Source organism: Panthera onca, chromosome C1 (genome assembly GCF_046562875.1).
Source record: "Panthera onca isolate mPanOnc1 chromosome C1, mPanOnc1 haplotype 2, whole genome shotgun sequence".
Lineage (NCBI taxonomy): Eukaryota > Metazoa > Chordata > Mammalia > Carnivora > Felidae > Panthera > Panthera onca.
In genome coordinates, this window is record NC_138346.1 from 159,320,169 (window position 1) to 159,340,848 (window position 20,680).

Here is a 20,680-nt window from a genome sequence, read left to right on the forward strand (position 1 = left end):
TTACTTTGAGAAGAAAAATACAAAGAAAAATAAAATTTGCTTGAAATCCTACCATTTAGAATCAGGTTTTTTGTCATTTTCTTTTTTCTCCATTTTCCTATGTATTAACCTACTTTTAAAGCTATCTTGACAATGATGTATTGTTTGAAAAGCTGTTTCTAAGACTGTACTGTTTTTAAAATTACACCAACAAATCCCAGGAGGGGAATTCCTCATTGCATTGCAGTCGTCTTCGTATTTCCCTTATACCTACAAATGTTTTGAGGGTGGAGGCCTCACCCCTCTACATACTTCGGTCCTCTGTGTACTTCAGGACTGTGCCCTGAACTTAGCTCAATAATTGCTGACATACGTTTCCTAAGTTAGTGATCATTTATGATTATTTCAAGAATACATTTGCTCATTCATTCAGTTAATATGTACTGAGTGCCGAGTATGTGCTAGTTACTAAGCTATCATAGGAAGCACTTACTCTGTTCCAGAAATTCATTTGAGTTCTTGAAGAAAACCTAAATAGTGAGGGTTTTTAAGACTTCAAAAGTCACTGAACCTCATTGAGTTTTGCTGTCCAGGGGCAGTGGGGTAGTTTTCTCAGTTAGGAGTATGTTCAACTGCAAGTAATAGAAAACCAAACAAAAAGTGCCTTAAACCATAACAACATTCATTATTTATTTCACAAGTAGTCTGGAGGTAGGTGACTATTTTTTTTGTAATATCAGGACTTGGGTTCTTACCTGTACAATTTTCTTGGTCTTTTCCTTACAGTAGCAAGATGATTACCCTAGATCCAGTCATTATATTTGTATAAAAGCATCCAAAACAGAATGGAAAAAGATGGGTGAAAGAAGGTTTTTTTTTTTTTTTTTTTTTAAGTCAAGGGGGAAAACATTGCCAGAACATTCCAGCACTTTCCTTTAATATCTTGTTGACCAGAACTGCATCAGTGGGTATGCCTACCTGCAAGAGAGAGCGGGAAAGAGTGTATTGATCTTTGTAACTTTAGTGGGAGACAGTCAAGGGAGAAGGGTTTGGGAACTGCTTCTGGTACTAGTCAACCGTGTCCGGTAGCACAGTGTTTTAGTAGTTAGCTGTCTAGCTCTAGACTTGGATAGTTTGAGTTCAGATATGCCACATGTGGCCCTACATGAATTCTGTATAATCTCTCTGATTTTGTTTTTTTTTTCATCCATGTGGAAAATATGTCCGTTTTGTAGATTGTTGTGAGCATTAAATGAAATATTTTAAAACATTTAACACAAGGCCTGCCACATAGCAAGTGTTAAATATGCTAACGTAGTGCCTCATAGCAGTAAGGTAGGTACTAATGTACAAGAATAAGCCAGATTTCTGTAGGAGAATTTCCACTCCTAAGTCCTGAGCTAGATGTAGAGTTGGAGTAATTGGACAAGGCATTCTGGAGAGATTAATTTTCAGGAAGAGTTTTGAAAGAGGGTGCATTAAAAATATGTAGAGATACATAAAATATCCAGAAACATTTAAAGAGAGTAAAAAGTACTCTCTAAAAACATAATACAGATATTCCCTGTTTTTTGTGCATTTGCATTAAGCCATTTTGCGTTTACTAAAGACCTATGTTATTAGTACCTGTTTTTGCTAACAGAAGAAATCTGGAGAAGATTTTTGCTTTTATAAAACAAGGTGAAAAGCAAGAACAGCATCCAGCATGTGTTTTGCAGTGAGTCTTTAGCCAGGTAGCATGCAGTCCAAGCAGCAAGAGTGGCCCCGCCAAGCTCTTTCCCTGGGAACTACACGTTGCATATCAGCATTAGCCACTATAACTTTGATCTGTGTCTGTTAGTATCTGTGCTTTATATTGATTTATTTTGCTCAATCATTAGCAAGATGTGTCCAAATGTATCAGAAAAGTTTAAAAGAGATTATTTCTTGGGTCTGGGAATACTTAAAAAATGTTTTCATATAAATCAATGGTAATCACCTCATTGCTTTCTGCCATTTTGGTTTATGAAAGATTTCATAGAAATGTTCTGGTTTCAGTTAACAGAAAACTGTATTATAATTGTAGTTATCATTGCCTGGGTAATAGTAGCCTATTATGACTTTGAATAAGTGAGAGGAGACAACATTACTTGTTTATTAGCTGACATCTTCTTAGGAGCAAGCAAGGATGCTATAAAACCAAGTGAAAGCTGGCCTGGCCTGAGAAGTTGATACCTCAAATTTGGTTTTACCATTAGGTTCCACGTAATGTCTTTTGCCCATTTTGGAACCTCAGATACAACACTAAATGTGCACACTAGTTGTTTTTGTTTTTGTTTTGTTTTGTTTTAAGTGAAAGATCTTTGCCTTTAATTCTAGGTTAAATTAATTTCAGATTTATTTCTGTTCATCTTGTCAACCTTTATAAAAGTGAGTTTGAATATTTCTTCCCCTTGAAATCAGTCACCTGGAATCTCTCTCTCAAACTACTAGCAAATGACTATTTTATCATAATTCATAGGGATTTATATGAGGTTAGCACTGTTAAGTTCTTCTTTCCTACAAATTCTTCTTTCTTCTCTGTCAAACTTGAGACTTAGAGCTTTGGCCCAGGCTAGAACCTTCCAGAATAGAAAGTGGGCTTAGGGAGTGAGTGAGGCTGACCTCAGGCTGTAGTCTATGAAGTGGGTTATTGAGGTTCCAGTCCTTGGTGAAGAAATTAGCCCACAGAAGAAAAAAAAAGGAAAGCCTGAAGTATCAGGGCCAAATGCAAGAGCATGGGGCATGAACCAGATCCCAAAGTCCTATTTCAAGGAGCAGGGTGGCTCAAGAAGGACGCCGGGAGATAAGGCCCAAGGAAACTTAGAAACTGTTGGGAGAGTGTGAACAGAAGGTTAGAGCATTTCAAAGGAGGCACAAACAAGTGATTAAAGTGTCTAAAAGATTAGAACTGTCTGAAAATCATCTTATTGTTTGTGTTCTCTTAAATGAAAAGGGATGACATTCCAAAAGGAAAATCAGTGTTTCATTTAAAAATATGAGATTAAGTATGCTATAGTAGAAAGAGGAATATTTTGGGGGTCAGAGAGACATAGATTTGAATCTCAGTCGTGCCTTACATGGACTTAGAAAAGTTAATTTCCCTGTGCTTCACTTTCCTCTTTCAAAAATTGGGGCTTATAATTACCTTCCTTGTGGGAATATTGACACATATTAGAGACTCAGTGAGTGGCAGCTATTATGTATTTATTTTGATATTTGTACAAAATATATGTTGCTTAAGGGGCACCCAGGTGGCTCAGTCTGTTAAGTGTCCATCATGATCTCACAGTTCATAGGATCAAGCCACATGAGAGAGGGCATTCTCTCCCCCCTCTGTCTCTGCCCCCCACCCCTGCTCAAAATAAATACATTTAAAAAAGAAAATCTTAAAAAAAACCCCACAACATATGTTGCTTAAGTCTTTTTTGTTTTTTTCTCATTTTTATTTTTCCAGCTTTACTGAGATGTAATTGACAAATAACACTATGCAAACTTAAAGTGTACAAAATGATGATTTTATATATGTATATATTATGAAATGATTACTACAATAAGATTAGTTAACACATCCTTAAGTCTTTAGCAATTAATTCTTAAAGTACATCAACTCATTGATAACTTCCAAAATCCATTGAGCATTTAGTATGTGGTTGGTAATTTGATAATTTTTTAGTATTAATTCACTCAATGCACCAAATGACTTTCTAAAGTAGCACTACTATTATTTCCATTTTCAGAGGAAGGTATAAGGCACAGGGAAGTTAATTACCTTGCCCCTCATTGCTAATCTACTGAATAGTTGAGATAGTTAAATGGTTAAGGTTCAACCTCAGGGAATTGGACTTGAGAAGTGAAACTCTCAACTACCATACTATGCGTCCTCAAGACACAGCAGAAAGACTTTAGTATTAAAAGGAGACTTAGAATATTCTAGTCATGCTATTTCCCCGCTTAAAACCCTCACTGCTGTTACAAAACTGTCCAGTCCCAGGCTTGTTGGGTGTGATATCTTATAGGTCATTCCTTTGACTTTTAAACAATTTTCCTTTTATTGAGCCAGACAGCCCTTGCTGTACTTTCACTCGTGGTTTTAGATGATCCTGCCTTCTTAGCATCTTTCACAGATCAACTGTTCACTTATCTGGCCCCCATATGCTTTTTCTTCTTCAGGCTGAGCTCTTCAGGACTATTGATCATACCTTGTAGAACATAGTTCAGTGTAGTGGTTAAAGCAGAACAGCCCCTTATTTGAACTGTGGATTTGTCTTTAACTAGATGTAAGCTACTTATCTAAGCACTCTATACCTTAGTTTACTCTTTGTGAAAAAGGCAGATAATAGTAATTTGCAGGATTGCTTTGAGAATTAAAATATATAACTCATGTTATATAGAGTGTTTACTGTGTGCACTACAAAAAAATTAAATGATCAATAAATACTAGTGATGAAAGTTACTGATTTCTAGAACTCCCCACCCTCCCATCATCTTTTCTCCAAACAACTTCATTATCTCCCTTGGTTTGCATACTATTTTTTTTATTAATGCATATTTTTTAAGTGGCCACAATTTTTTTTTCCTGTTCAAAGAAGCAAAATTCTTAAGTCTCCAGAGAAGAGCTTAGAGGCTCAAACTTCATCTTTTGGGAACTGTCAACCTCAGGGAGGCCCAGGCCTACTGACTTCCCACATGCTGTTTTCTTACTGCCTCATCTGTGAACATTGCAAAACTATCCCACCAGTGGTCAGCACAGTTGGAGTAGTTTTGGTTTTACTAGTCACTTCAAACCATCATATTAAGGCTATAAATAAAATAATGTTGTGGTTCTCATCTGTCTGCATCGTTGGAATAAGCTGAGAGAAATTGTAAATCAATATTTAGCATAATTGCAGAGATCTGGCAGGTTTGGATACAAATAAAAGGAATGAAGAATGTAATATAAAATCATTAGTATAATAGTAGTTCAATCACCCTCTACAAAGTGGCAGGCAGCAGAGACTCATGGTCTAATTTTAGTTGGCAAAGACTTTTCTTATAAAGTGTTGGAAAATAATTGACCCTTCTGTGAATTACTCTTCTGTATTGGTCTTTCTTCAAGTTTCCTCAAAAGATTTTTGTTCTGTTTTGTTTTGTTTTTTTGTCCTACCTCCCTAGGAACTTTTCTTTCAATGCAATTTTGTATTACACTGCAAAAGCACTTATTTGACAAAAACAAAACAACAAAACATATTGTTGGCATGATCATCCACACTGTGTATTCTGAATTTTAAAAAAGCCAATCTAGGCAAAGCAAGCTTTTGAATCTCTTTTGGTATAAACTCTTTTCAGTTATTATCCTGAAGCAAAAGAGGGGTTATGATCCTTACACATGGATTTTTTGAAAGGATCTATGTCAAGGAATTTGGCCAATTGATTTTGTTTCCATTAACTATTTATTCATTTATTCCACAAAAATTGGCAGAGTGTTTACTGTAGACATGGCATCACAGTACAATCTGCAAGAGGGATACAGGGAGGAATCTTACATGAATCTAAAAGGAGTGATCAGGGGTGTCTCAGTCAGTTAAGTGTCCAATTCTTGATTTTGGCTCAGGTCATGATCTCGCAGTTCATGAGTTCGAGCCCAGTCTCAGGCTATGCCTTGACAGTGCAGAACCTGCTTGAGATTCTGTCTTTCCTCTCTCTCTGCCTCTATCCTGCTCATCCTCTCTCTCTCTCAAAATTAATATAAATAGATTTAAATATAAAAAATAAATAAAAGGAGTGCTCAAACATGATGAAAGAAATTCTGGTGTAAGGTAGGGAGACAAGGACCCTAGGAAAGGGACAGGTAGAATTCTATGAGAATTTCTGTGACATTCAGGCATCTTCTTTTTGAGTCCTTTGATCTGAGTTTACTGATGAGTTATGCCTACTTTTATAAATATAACCTCAGTATCCTGAATATAAAATGAGAGAGTTGACTAGACCTCATGTGGTCATTTCTATAAATAATCCTGTGGCTCCAGGTAAATACGTTTCCAGACCAGTAAACTTAGATCATCCACTTCAGGAAGCAGTCACAGCGTTTGACTTCATGGTGATAATTGCAAAAGGGAGAAGATTGAATTCTCCAGGGTCATGCATCCTATAAAGGGCAGAATTAGAATTTGACCTCAAGCCTTCTAGCCCCAAATCTCATCCTTTTTTTTATCTCATCAAATTTACTTTGGGCTGAAGTATTTGATATAGATTTATCTGCCTTAAATAACTACAGGAAAATCATTGCATCTGTTAAGAGTTTAAGTGTCTGGTCACGTATTTCTTAAATTTTTTCACTCTTAAATGACAGACATGCAGTGTTCAGTGATTGGAAGCTATGTAGTTTAATTTTTCTTTAGTTTTCTGGTTATTGGTGCTGTTTTCAGAGATTTTATTTGGGGAAGTTGTTCCCATCTAGATTTTATTTACTTCTTTGCTAAGAATCTTACTGAGATTCAAAATCTGAGTCTTGGTTTGTTGGCTTGAGTATGATGAGTTTCCTCACAGAGCTGAAATTCTGGGGATTCTTACAAGTCTTCTTAATGGACAGTGAGAAATCTATTTGGGTCAGGAGATGGAGCTCCATTGCTTGTGAATTGTAACATAATGCCAATCAAACCACAATATTCTATGATTTGTTTAACTTGCTTTCCCAATACAAAGACTTGATAAGTGAGTTGCAGAAACATTTTATCTGGTTGTCATTGCTTAGAACCCTATCTTGCCAGTGGAGACTTAAGGTAGGCCCTCCCCATCACTTCTCGGCCTTTTGGCTAAGATCAAGTGAAGGTAGGCCCTCTTTGAACACTATGAGACTCTACAAATTGCAGATTTGTAGATGCAAAGCACATCTTGATCATCTTTAGTAATAAAACCGTGCTCATTCACCTAAGTCTCATTTGATTTTGTTGAGCATAAAATGATGTAATCAGTTTTTCCAGACTGGTAGGTGAGTTGAACCTTTCCATTTGTGGCAATGTAAAGAGATATCTTGCATAAAATTTCTTGATTGAAATGCCACTGACAAATGTCAATGTGTTTTCCAGAGTCCTCATGCTCTTTTTGTTGGGGATAGGAAATGGCTGAACAGGTATATAAGCCCCTTTGGTCAAATATTGCATATAGAAGATGAATTTCTGGATAATACTATGTAAGGCATACTTCTATATGTTGACTCATATAATGAATCGTTTTATTTAATAGCTCCCATGATATATCTTGCCACTTACTTTTGAAATTTAGTTAGTGGTGTGCTGGTAAACTGGCTTTTCAGAAAGAAAAAGAACCTTGATTTATATAGTGTCTGTTAATTTCTGTGGTGTAACTATTCCCACAATGGCCAATTTCAAGCTAAAAATGGCTTGCAAAACTCATGAAAATTTTAACAATTATCTCATTAGATCCAGTATGAGTCAGCTCCAATACTCCACAGTTACTACTTTTAAAATATACTTTTGTATGCTTTTTGATTATTTTATGTGTAAAATCCTCTAACCTCAATTTGAGGCTTCTAATGGTGGCAACCCTGCCATATTCTTATATATGTCTTCTTTTCCTCTTCCTCAGATATATCTATATATGTGCAGTAATCAAGCATGTATAGTAACCTATGTCATCAATGCTAAGATTATTTTTTCACATTTTAACATTACTAAAATCATTTGTGCTTACGTCAGTGGCATGCTGCGGTGTAATTGGCAACATTTTCTTCTTTCTTAATGTTTCATATAATAATTATTTGAATTTAATGAGATATGTTAAATGCTGGTTAATTAGTGTTTGACGTGACTACAATTATATCCTATGGGCTAATCTGTCATTTCACATATTAGATTCACCTAAAGAAGTTATCTCTATATTGTTATCCTTACAAGAAAAATATATGGGGGCACCTGGGTGGCTCAGTTGGTTGAGCCAGGTCATGCTCAGGTCATGATCTCACTCTTTGTGGATTGGAGCCCCAAATCGTGCTCTGTGCTGACAGCTTGCTCAGAGCCTGGAGCCTGCTTCAGATTGTGTCTCCTCTCTCTGCCCCTCCCCCGCTCATGCTCTGTCTCTGTCTCTCAAAAAGACATAAATGTTAAAAAAAAATTTTTTTTAAGAAAAAGATACTGTTTGAATATATTTGTCCCACAGTATACCTCTTGTTCTTTTGCCTTAGTGTTCACATTTGGCACATCAAAGTTTAGGCTCCCGTTTATTTTGTTCCTCCTGGTGTGTTTCCAAGAACTGCCTTCTTCCATCTGGGAAGTGTCCTTTTTGAAAGTGAGGATCACTGACACGATTGAACATGGTCATTGGAAAATATGTGTTGTAGCCTAATTGCCATAACATTCAACAGCCAGTGTTTCTGCTCCCTGGCATCTGGAATATAGGAAAAGGCACATGATAGGCAGAATAATGGCCCCCCAAAAAAGTCAACGTCTTAGTCATCAGAACGTGTGCACATATTAATTTATGTGGCAAGGGGGAGTAAAGTTTCCACATGGAATTAAGGTTGCCAATCAGCTGACCCTAAAATAAAAAGATCATTCTAGATTAATGTGGGTAGACTTTTGTAAGTAATCACAAGTGTATCTGCATAGGCAAGAGGGAGGCAGAAAAGCCAGAACCTTGGGCGCCTGGGTGGTTCAGTTGTTTGAGCGTCCAAGTCTTGATTTTGGCTCAGGTCATATCTCCCAGTTTGTGAGATAGAGCTCCACTCAGTGATGGTGCAGACTTGACCGGCCATTGCTGGCTTTGGCAATGGAAGGGGGCCAGGAGCCAGGAAATGTAGGGAGCCTCTGGAATGTGGAAAAGATCCTCCCTTAGAGTCTCCAGAAGGAATGCAAATGTGATGACACCTTGAATTTAGTCTAGTGAGACCCATTTTGAACTTCTGACCTCTAGAAGTATACGATAATAAATTTGTGTTATTTAAGCTACTAATGTACTTTGGTACAACAGCAATAATAAATTAGTATAAGCTTCATTAATTCAGATGGGCGAGGTCACAATTTGAGCTAAATAAAACTGGTTGTGTCAAAATTATTCTTTATATTCTCTCTGAACAAGTTTGCTAGAGAAATTTGCATCGTAAAGCAAATTACAGAAATATATATTAAAGAATAAGATAATTTAAAGATTTTGGTACATCTCTTTTATGCTAAGGATATGGCCATTTATAAAGGAAAGTTATGTATTTGTTAATTTTTGTCTATAAGAATTTTCATTAAAATTTTTCTATTTCTATACTGGGGAATTTATGGAATTACATTTTTCTGTGAATATTTCATGATTCTTATTTTTCTGTCATCATACTTAGCATCCTGGTCCCTACCTGAGCAAGCCCTTGTGAGTGGCGTTTCACTGTGATCTGACAAATATTGTCAGGAACAGGTTTTAGGTTATATGATCTTCAACAAGTGACTTAACCTAAGGCTCAAATTCATATGTTGAAACCACAACCCCAGTGTGATGATATTTGGAGCTGGTGCTTTTGAGAGATAGGTCATGAGGATGGAGCCCTCATGATGGAATTCGTGCCCTTATAAGAAGAGATGAGAGAGAGCTTGCCTTTCTATCTGCACTGTGCAGAGTACAAAGAGAAGATGGCTGTTTGTCAACCAGGAAGAGGGCTCTCACCAAGAAATCTGACCATGCTGGCACGCTGATCTCAGACTTCCAGCTCCCAGTATTGTGAAAACTAAGTGTCTGTTGTTTAAGCCACCTAGTCCATTTTGTGACAGTGCTTGAACAGACTAAGACAGGAATTGGTACCAAGGAGTGGAATGCTGCTATAACACATACCTAAAAATGTGGAAGCAGGTTTGGAACTGGTAATGGGTAGAGACTGGAAAAGTTTTAAGGTGCAAAAACTTTTTTTTCCCAGCTTTCTTGAGCTATAATTGGCATATAGCATTGTGTAAGTTTAAGGTGTGCAACATGATGATTTGACAAATGTATATATTGAAAAATGATTACCTTAGTAAGGTTAGTTAGCACATCGGTCACCTCACATAATTACTTTTTTTTTTTTTTTTTTGGTGTGGTGAGAACATTTAAGATCTCCTTTCTTAGCAACTTCCAACTATATAATATGATACCGTTAACTATAGTCACCATGCTGTATTGTACATTAGATCCCCAGAGTTTACTCATCTTCTAACTGAAAATTTGTACCGTTTCACCAACATTTCTTCATTTCTCCCACCCTCAATCCCTGACAACCATCATTCTACTCTCTGTGTCTATTAGATCTTTTTTTCCTAATTTTTTTAATGTTTATTTATTTTTGAGGGAGAAAAAGAGACAGAGTGCAAGTGGGGCAGGGGCAGAGAGAGAGGGAGACACAAAATCCGAAGCAGACTCCAGGCTCTGAGCTGTCAGCACAGTGCCTGACATGGGGCTGGAACTCACAAACCACAAGGTCATGACCTGAGCCAAAGTTGGATACTTAACCGACTAAGCCACCCAGGCTCTCCAGCCTATTAAATTTTTAAAATTGAGGAAAAAATCCACATACAAATGAGATCATACAGTGTTTATATTTCTCTGACATATTTAACTTAGTATAATGCCCTAAAGATGCATCCATGTTATTTCAAATGGCATCACATTTACAATGCAAATATATCACATTTTCTTTATCCATTTTTCCATTGATGGGCACTTAGAGTATTTCCATGCCTTGGCTATTATGAATAATGCTGCAGTGAACATGGGGTGCAGATACCTCTTCAAGATCATGATTTCATTTCTTTTGGATGTATTCCCAGAAGTGGGATTGCTGAATCATAAGGAATTCTATTTTTAATTTTTTGAGAAACCTCCATACTGTTTTCTACAGTGGCTGCACCAATTTATACTCCCACCACCAGTGCACAAGTGTTTGCTTTTCTCCTCATCCTCACCAACACTCATGTCCTACCTTTTTGATAATAGCCATCTTAACAGATGTGAGGTGGTATCTTATTGTGGTTTTGATTTCCACCTCCCTGATGATTAGTTGAACATCCCTTCATATACCTGTTGGCCGTGTGTATGCTTTTTGGGGGGAAAATGTCTATTCAGGTCTTCTGCTCATTTTTATTTGGATGGTGATGATGATGATGGTGATTTGCTACTGAGTTGTAATGAGCTCCTTATATATTTTGGATATTAACCCCTTATCAGATATTTGGTTTGCCAATATCTTCTTGTGAAGGGATTTTCTTGTGATTCTGGTCAGGGCTCAGAAAGAAAAGAGAGCTGAAGAGAAAGTTTACTTCTCAGAGAATACATAAATAATCATGTACAGAATGTTGGTAGAAATGTTGGTAGAAACAGAGAGTAAAAGCCATTCTGATGAGGTCTCAGATGGAAATGAGGAACATGTTATTGGAAACTGGAGGGAAGGTGATCCTTGTTAGAAAGTGTCAAGGAACTTGGCTGAGTTGTGTTCATGTTTTAGTGTTTTGTGGAAGGTGGAACAATCCAGGCATAGTTAGGTCACTGGCTCTCAGTTATGGAGCCAGTGATGGTGAAGCCAGGATTGAACTGGAACTGGAGTCTTAACCACGACATCTGTTCCTCTCACCAAGGGTAAGCAGTGTGGGAACAGGCAGTGCTGGGAGAGGAGGTTGAGGTTCAAGAGTGCTGAGGCCTGAAGAAATTCTATCACTGTGAAAAAGTGTTACCTTAGGTTTTCCCAGGACTGACTCATTAAATGATAATCTTTTTTTAGAGCTTTTATACTTTAGGAAAATGGAAGATCTATAATAGGGGCCTAAAAGAAATCACATGAGACTATGTATGTGGGGATGCTTGCAATCTGCAGCATGGGATGGGAATATTACATTCCTTGCCCAGCTTAGGGCACAGAATCTGACATGGAGACATGTAAACACTCACGATCTATTTGTGAATGAATCAGTTTATGACACAGGCAGAAATGAAGGATGCCCACATGTGCATGCACACACACATATGCACACACTCTGTATGTGCACACACACTTCCCCACTAGATTGGGAACTCAGTGGGTGCAGGGTCTGTGCTGTCTCTGTATCCCTAGTACCTTATGGAATACCCTGAAAATAGTCAGTGCTCAATAAATGTCTGTGATTAATAATATTATAGTGTCTGTCTGTTCATTTGGGGGTTTTATGGGATAGATTCTCTCTTTGGGGGCAGATGGAGGGATTGATAAGAAACCCCAACTTTATTATTTCAGAGCCTTATTTATATGTTCAACATTGCATGGGTTTGAGGGTTTAGTGTTGAAGCGCTGCAGCTGGAGAGACAGCACTCCCAGTGTCTCAGCAGCCTGCTCCTCTAATCCCGATGCACCACAGGAATGTGGGGTGTGTATTGAAGTGGAGGAAAGGGACAGGGCTGCTTTGTTTCCTGGGGTACTGTTTTCCCTGGTGCATTGAGCCAGGTGGCCGGTTGTTCTCCACCCAGAGACCAGGAGGTGAGTAAGCAGTCTTGTGCATCTGATAAAGAAGCCGATGAGTTAGGCTGATCTGGGCATTTAGCTGTGGGACTTGGTATGAACAGCATGGACTTTAAATGATACAGTCCCAGTGGCCTGGTAATTGCTGTGACCAGTGCTGTTGTTGATCCTATGGATGGCAGCAGGGGAGGATCTCAGGACTGGGTAGTGTGACCAAAAGTCCAGCTTTGACCTGAGATGCAGAGAGTGACTTACAAAGGGAGTGGAGTGCTCCCAGTGCAACACAATTACCAACACAATCACCAAGTTCAGGTGAGGTGACCTCATCTGGCCCAGGGCTCTGCTGAGTATAAGAAAGAAAAGAACACGGTGTGTGTGTGTGTTGGGGAAACAGTGGCAGTGAGTGGTGAGGACAAAGGCAGAAACATTAGAAAAACTCTACCAATATAAATTTGTGGCTAGGTCAGTAAAGTTCTTATAGTTGAGTAAATGCAAAGGGAGGCTACAAACCCATACCAAGCACAAATGAAGAGAAGCAGAGCAGGAGGAATGAAACAGACCATGATTGTGGCTGAGACACAGGATTACTACCATCTCCCTGTGGAGGAGGCTTCATGGTCAGGACAGGGTACATTTATATGTATACAAGAGAAATGTTTGCATTGACTGCTATCTTAGTACCATCAGGCTGCTCTAACAGAGTACCATAGACTGGTACCTTAAACAATAGAAACTTATTTCTCACAGTTCTGGAAGCTGGAAAGTCCAAGATCAAGGTGTCAGCAAATTCAGTGTCTTCTGAGAGCTGCTTCCTGGTTCATACATGGCCATTCTCTTGCTATATTCTCACATGGGGAAAGAGACAAGGGAGCTCTCTGGTGTCTCTTTTATAAGAGCACTAATCTCATTCATGAGGGCTCTACCCTCTGACCATATCACCTCCCAAAGCCCCCACCTCTTAATACCATCACATTGGGGGTTAGCACTTTAACATATAAATTTTGGGGGGAAACATTGAGTCCATAACAGCTGTTTTACTAAATCCATACACAGTTTACTCTAGTACAATGTCTTGTTATCAGTTTGTTAACCTAAAGTTTCAGTACAAAAAATAAATTAGGTACTGCTGAAAAAGAAATGACTGACCCTGGATCGACCCAGCTAGTTATTTTTCAGCTTTTCTGCCAAGTCCAGTTGTAAATGATAGTCATGGAAAGAGTAGCTCTACAAATGGTATCCCAACCAGGGATTTTCAGTCTTTCCTAAAGGTGAGAAAGCTGATGTGTTCAAAGGTTTCAACTCAACTGGGCATTTTAGTAAGACTGGAGGGGTGTCGTGGACACAAACTCGTTTCGTAGGAGCCTGAGAGAGAAGAATTAAGATGAAGTGGTGCCAAAGCTGGCTAAGCTTTATCCTTAGGACCTAAATATTGCAACAAATTCTGAATTGAAAGAAGGGGGTTATTTTCAGTCAGTAGGGAAGTTAAAGTTTATGTTATCCTAACTTTTTGACCCTATTTCATTTAATCAGGGTTTTAGCGCTCATAGCTATCCTAAAACTATTGACTTTTTTTAAAAACTTGAGCCTGAAAAACAGACAAAAGACTATATATGATATCTGTCTAATGATTTATCTTAAGAATCTGTGAGCTGTGGAATCATGATTGTTAGGACCGAGAGACACCTGCTCACCTTTCTGAAATGAGTTGCTGAAAAGATATTCTGAGATTCAGAAAGGGTAAGGGATACAGTGTTGACCTTTTGGAGACAGGAAACCTTTGATGAACTATAGGACTCCAAGACAGTTCATTTAAAAGATAGTTTCAAAGCATTATCTGGGGCTGGTTTCGTATGTGCATTACTGAAGCCCTCAGGTTGTCTTTTTACATAAACCCAGTGAAATAATGGTTTCCACAGTTGTTCACACGTCGGCAACCCTCGTGTGGCATCTTGCCTTCTGGGTTTTGTAACGGCTTTTGGTGTCTTTTGTGGACAAAATTAAACTTTTCTTACCATTTGACAGTATATAACTTTCCTAAGATGGGCATTAAGGAGAAAAGAGAAAGGAAAAGGTCACCAATACCATCTCCATGTAATTAAGGCAGCTAAATAAAATTGTCACTAATGACATTTACTTGATTCTATAAGTCCCTGCTCTAGCCTCCAAGTAAGTTAAGGATCAACTGCTCATAGTATGTATACACTGTAATCTGTGTTGCAGGTAATAGGGTATACATTTTTTTTAAGACAGCCTTATTTTAGGGTTATGTTTAGACTTGTGTTCTCTCTCTCTCTCTCTCTCTCTGCCTCTGTCTGTCTTCATCTTGCTCTGTATGTATACATATATATATATATATATATATATGTACATATATTCACCTTTATGTATATGGACGTATATGGATGAACATATATACCTACATGTACATGTATGTGTATGTGCTTTTGTAAGGTGATAGTAATCAGTAGAGGATAAGTTAAAACTTAGAAAAAATAGCTTCAAACTTTGATTTATAGGCTCGGATTGACCATCTACCCAAGTATAACATCAATCAATTTGTTTTCTTTTAACTCTTAAAATAAAAGATCCTAGAAATCAAAAGTAATTTGTGAATTTTGGGGGAAGGGTGGGGAGTTCTGGATGTGGAATTAATGACATTGTCTGGAGATATCTGTCTATCTATCTATCTATCTATCTATCTGGAAGTTAAGAGTTCTAAGCTGCTGACCTTAAATTTAGAAGTTTACACCAGTAAAAATAAGTCTCAAGCAAAATTGTGTTTTCATCTATTGACACATCATTATTTGGGAACACAATAAATAATATCTATAGGGATACCAAGAATAACACACGATTCTGACCTTCCAATCATGTGTAATATAACTCAAGGTTTCGCAGGGGGTGGGGGGAGTGGAGTGGCAGGTCCATCCAGTTTGTGTCAGGGAATGTTTTCTGGAAAGAGATGATTGTTAATCATGGGTCTTTATCCACTAGCTAAAGGGTCGGGGAAAGGCCTTGGCAGTAGAGGGACCATGCGTGGTATGCTGAAGTCATGAATGAATATGTTGAGGAGGTGCACGTAAGTTTGTTGCTAGAATTTAGGGTGAAGCAGGAGGCTGAAGAGTCCTCTGAAGGAATTCCCAAGTTTTCCATCAGGCTTCCTCTGTGAGGGCTTTCCTGACAACTGGAGTTGGTGGTGTCCATAACTCTCTGTGTCCCCGTGAGTTATGCATATTTCTGTTGTTGGATTTTTCACACCCAATTTAATTGTTCATGCCTGATTTCCATACTTGTGTGCAAAATAAACAATGTCAGGACTGTCCCAGTTCTTATCATAAAACCTGGAAAACAGTAATTGCTCAAAACCTGTTTATTAAACACATGAATAATTGTCTGTCTGGACAAGTGAATGATTATGCACAGTTTGGGGATGAGAAAGTCAAGAATTGCCTTGGTTATCAAGCAACACTTCATAAAACCTTAATGGTTTCATTTTTATCTTCCAGATTACTTGCAGCATATAATAGTCTTACTGATAAACACCTGACTGGATATTTTAACAACACAAGGATAAGACGGCATCTTTTAAGATCAGGGCTGGTAAGATTTGGTTTACTTTCTACCTGCCCTCTTGTTTCATTAAATCCAGTAATTTCCTCCCTTTTCTGGTTTTCTTTTTGAGCTAATCAGTGACACCTACCTCCTCATCCCCCTTTTTTTTTTTAGAAAAATTACTTCTTTTCCAGAGCTCAGATTATCTTTTTGAAGCTGTGTTTCAAAAGATAGGAAGAGAGGTCACAATGACTGCTAAAGCTACTTATAAATTATTGAGGAAAAACCCTATGAGCTTCCAATAGCATATTTTATTTATTTGTTAATTCATTTATTTATTCAACACGTATTCATTGAACACATTGTATGAGCCAGGAACTGTTAGGGATTAAGCACAGAGAAGACTTTACTGTCTTCAGAAAAAAAAAATATTATTTTTAATAATCACAGAATAAGGTGTGGAAGACACGAACAGTTCAAAATTTCCCCTTGAATTTTAAAAACCTGTTTCATTTCCTGGGTTTATTGATAACATTAGTGTCTTTTCATAGCTCTAAAACTATCATTTCCACAAAATTTCTATTCCTCTAAATGTATTTAATGTGAAAATCTTTAAAAAAATACTACAGTTTTCCACTGAAAGAAATAGGCGTGGTTATACAAAGTGTGAGTAATGATTTTAGCTGTTTACCTTCTTAAAACACAAAGATTTCCTTAACTATTGTTGCCATGGTGTTGAAAGGATATGCATTGTGTTTCTAATTGTTGTTTTTGTGCTTGGAACTCTGGCAGGGTAGATCTCCTGAGAGCTTGCTTTTTGTCTCCTGGGGCTTTGTTATCAGACAGACCTGGCTGAAACCTGGCTCAGCCATTTACAAGTCATAGAATCTTGAGCAAATCACATACTTAACTTACTCAGCTCCAGCTTCCTCAATTGTGAAATGAAGATAATGATACCCAGCCCTCAGGATCGTTGCGGCAATAAGAGAGGTGTAATAAATGCTTGTTGCAATTATTGTGGTTACTATTAACATTCCTTCTTTGGATAACAATTGGTAAGCTTTATGTATAAATGGAAAGGACTTTGTATTTACTTATTAACATCATTAGCAAGTATTTATTGAACATTGGTTATGTAGCATGCCAACTCAAATAAGGAAGATTTCTCTAGAACTTGTTTGTGTTCAGCATCATCTGGGAACTTGTTAGAAAATGCAAATTTTGGAGCCGCACTCCAGACCTGTTGTTGAGTCAACAGCTGTAGGGTGAGGCCCACCAATCTATTTTCAACACTTTTCCAGGTAATTCTAATGTGAGCTCCAGTTTAAGAACTTTTGCCCTATAGGAGCTTCCAGTCTACTTGGGGAGATCAGATTTCCCCCAGGGGGGGTCGGGGGGGGGGGGAGAACAATGACACCTGTTAACTGAGGAGGGAGCCACAGTGCAGAATGTTCTCAACATTTATTCTCATCTGGAAACATATGGCACGATATCCCGGGCGGAGAACACATCTCAAAGACCGTAACTGAGTTATTTGTGATTGGGAACACTTTCTAGAACCACACACCCTTTTTTTTTCATCAGGGAAAAAAAAGATATAAAAAAAGATCATCAGTAAGCAATCACTTGTAACACCAATCTCCTTGGTCGCAGTGCTCCAATATGTTGCCACAACAGTGTTAAAAAACTACAGTTTTCAAAATTAAGAAATATGTGGGCTTGGGTTAGACCTGAAAGAGCAGGGCATAATTAAGTGGAAAGGAAGAAGATGAACAATCCAGGATAGAAGATACAGAAAAATACCACAAATATGCTCTCAGGAAGGATTAAAAGCAAAAGCAAAGAAAAATAAGTAAATAAAAACCAGAAACTACCACTCCTGGCATTTTCAATGATGCCAATTGAAAGCAATCTGGAGTCTTTTATATGTGCAGCACTGCATAATCTGAAAGAAATCTGAATCATGACACATTAAATTACATTCTGGGTTGGAGAGTGGAAGGAGAAAAAACTGTGAAAATAAAGTAATGAAACCAATTGTTTTTAAAACAAACTGATGAGAACCTCTATAGCTTACATGTTTTGCCCTTCAACGTTATTTCCTGTGAGATCATCAGTCCTGTGATCACTGCTCCTATTCATTGTTTCAAGGTAGCGCTCCACCTCTTCTTCCCAAATGTGTTCAAAAGACAGACGTGAAAAGAACACCTGGGTTCCATCAAGGAGAAATTGTGACTCTAATGAAAACCTTGTTTTAAACGTCAAGTGCACCACCTGTGTGTGTTTTGCCAATGCTGGTATATGAGACCGATTTTTTTCCCTTATGAAATATTCATGAAGAGTGAGTTTACCAGCCATAGTAGTATGCCCTTTTAGGCTTAGAAGATGCTGCCCCTCTCTCTGTCTCTTTGTCACGCCATCTCTCCATTTTTGGTAACAAACAATACATTTTTTGCTTTGTATTTCCATGTATGTTTTATTTATTCATGACAGATCACAAGAAGTGGGAGAATACTTTCCGAAAAAGAATACAAACTAAATATCATGAAGAGGGATCACCAAAAATATATCCGGGAGTGCCTAGCTCAGGCTATTTTCCATAAGGTTCTTGATATGGAGGTAAAGTATTCATATTTTCTTTATAGTAGATAGTTTCTAATATGATAATTAATACTACTTCTGTACTAGAAGCAGAGGAATTCCTCCTGTATTTCATTAAAAAGTATTGGAACAAGGTGCCCTGAGAAATACTCTATAATCTCTGGGTAGCAAGGAGCCAAGAGACTGAAGTAAGCTTTTCTCGATTTCAGTTACAGAAAAATATGGACATCATTATATATTTTGTGATATTTAATTTAACAAATGTAGATTTTTAATCCATAATGGCTACTCTTAAACATACCAGCCCTCACCATCTGTACCCCAATTTCCATTTGCTAAAAAAAAAAAAGTGACATCTGTTTAAATATCAGTAATTCCACTGCCATGAATTATTTCAGATTTGTTATTCTTTTAAGGCTCTGAAGCTGGGCCGTATGCTAAATTTCAGGGAAGAGGCATTGAAACATCTGCTGTCCCTCCCACTTTAGGCCACATTGGTCAGCATAGATTCATAAACCGAGCATCAACAACTTTTTTTTTCAAACCTGACATGGCATTTTTAGTAGGATATATAGCTAACTTGATAAATTATTTTAGCCTTGCTCCATGGAACTTATAGTTTCAAGCATCAACACCATTTTAATCTCTGTGAAAAAGCATGTCACTTCTTGGCTTGACCATACAGCAGTAAATCAGAAAACTTGGCTGGTAAAATCATTGACCTGTGAGTGCAGTAAACATTTATGAACAACTGTAGAATCACCAGTAAACCAATACTAAGTGTAGTGGCACTGAAAATATTTATTATTATGCTACCATTATACCGAACAAGTGTTGCATTCAGATAAGATGTATATGATCTGTTAATTTAGGAATTCATTTTGTGCTTTATGACATGTGCATGAGTTATATGGAATCATTCAAATTCACTTGCTTATAAAAGTATTAGTTGGAATTCTGCGACTAATGTTAAAAAAAAATAGTACAGTAGATTAATCTATACTTAGTTTCAAATTTACCCAATAGGCACTAAATTTTGTATTAGCTTTAATCCTTGAAGTTTTGGTTTTCCAAACTTTCATGTAACTTACATATCATAACTAGAATATGCTATCATTTAAGAGTCTTTGTATATTCTTAAAATTTGGAATAAATGTCTTAGATAAGTGTTAATATAGAATATATAATATAATTTCATATGATGTAATATATATAACTATGATATGTAATATATTAATATAATTAACAAATAGAATAGCTGTCTCTAAATTGTTACATTTATCTCACATTTATTTTATGCTGATGCTATTTACTAATGTTGTTACATTAATATTCATGTATTTGTTCATACCACAAACATTAATCATTAATTGTAGGCTTACCACGTACCAGTTTGAAGCTATGTGATATAGCTGTGATATATAAAAACAAAAAAGCAAAAAAAACAAAAACAAAAACAAAAACCTACTGTAGAAAGTGATCAAGTGTTAGAAGAGAGGAAAAACAGACTGAGTTCCAGGAAGTAGAGAATGATGACTTATCTCTATGAAAGTCAGAGGAAGCAGAACGGAGGTCCTGCTATTTGAACTGGACCTTGAAGGCTGAGTGAAGCTGCACATGAAAGCATGAGAAAAACATTCCAGAGAGTGAGGACAGCTGGCGCGACGTTAGAGGGGAAAGGCCATTGTGGATGGGCAGGAAAGCTCACTGAGGCCAGACTGCAAGGCAGGTTGGTTGAAGGAGCAGCAGGAAGAGGCACTCTTCTGTAAGCTGGGGCCTGGTTTCTGGAAGGCCTTCAATTCCTAACTAGGTTTGGAGCATAGGTGATGAGGCGATGAGACGTTTTTCAGCAACGGCGTAAAATGAGTGAGCAGAGCATCATTAGAAAGATGTGGAAATGGGAGGTCAGTTAGGAAGCTGTTGCCCAAGGGTAAGGACTCACAGCAGTCATGACACGCTGGGGAAAGGCAGCTGTCCCTAGAGATGTGAAGGGGGAGAGAGACTGACACTGAATGAGGATGGAGTGGGGAAGAAGGAGCCAGAGCAATTCTGGGGGCGCTAACCTGGCGGGTGGCAGTGCACTGCTGGGGCCCA

The 20,680-nt window shown here is 37.7% G+C and overlaps 1 protein-coding gene across 1 annotated transcript in view; it reads left to right on the top strand.

Moving 5' to 3' along the window:
• The window catches only part of ERICH3 (glutamate rich 3), a 106,601-nt gene that overhangs the window by 9,004 nt on the left and 76,917 nt on the right, over positions 1–20,680 (top strand). Inside the window, exons 2-3 of the mRNA XM_060622022.3 lie at positions 15,940–16,033; positions 18,479–18,604. Of these exons, the coding sequence (XP_060478005.3) occupies positions 15,940–16,033; positions 18,479–18,604 (220 nt within the window). The remainder of the gene's footprint in view (positions 1–15,939; positions 16,034–18,478; positions 18,605–20,680) is intronic.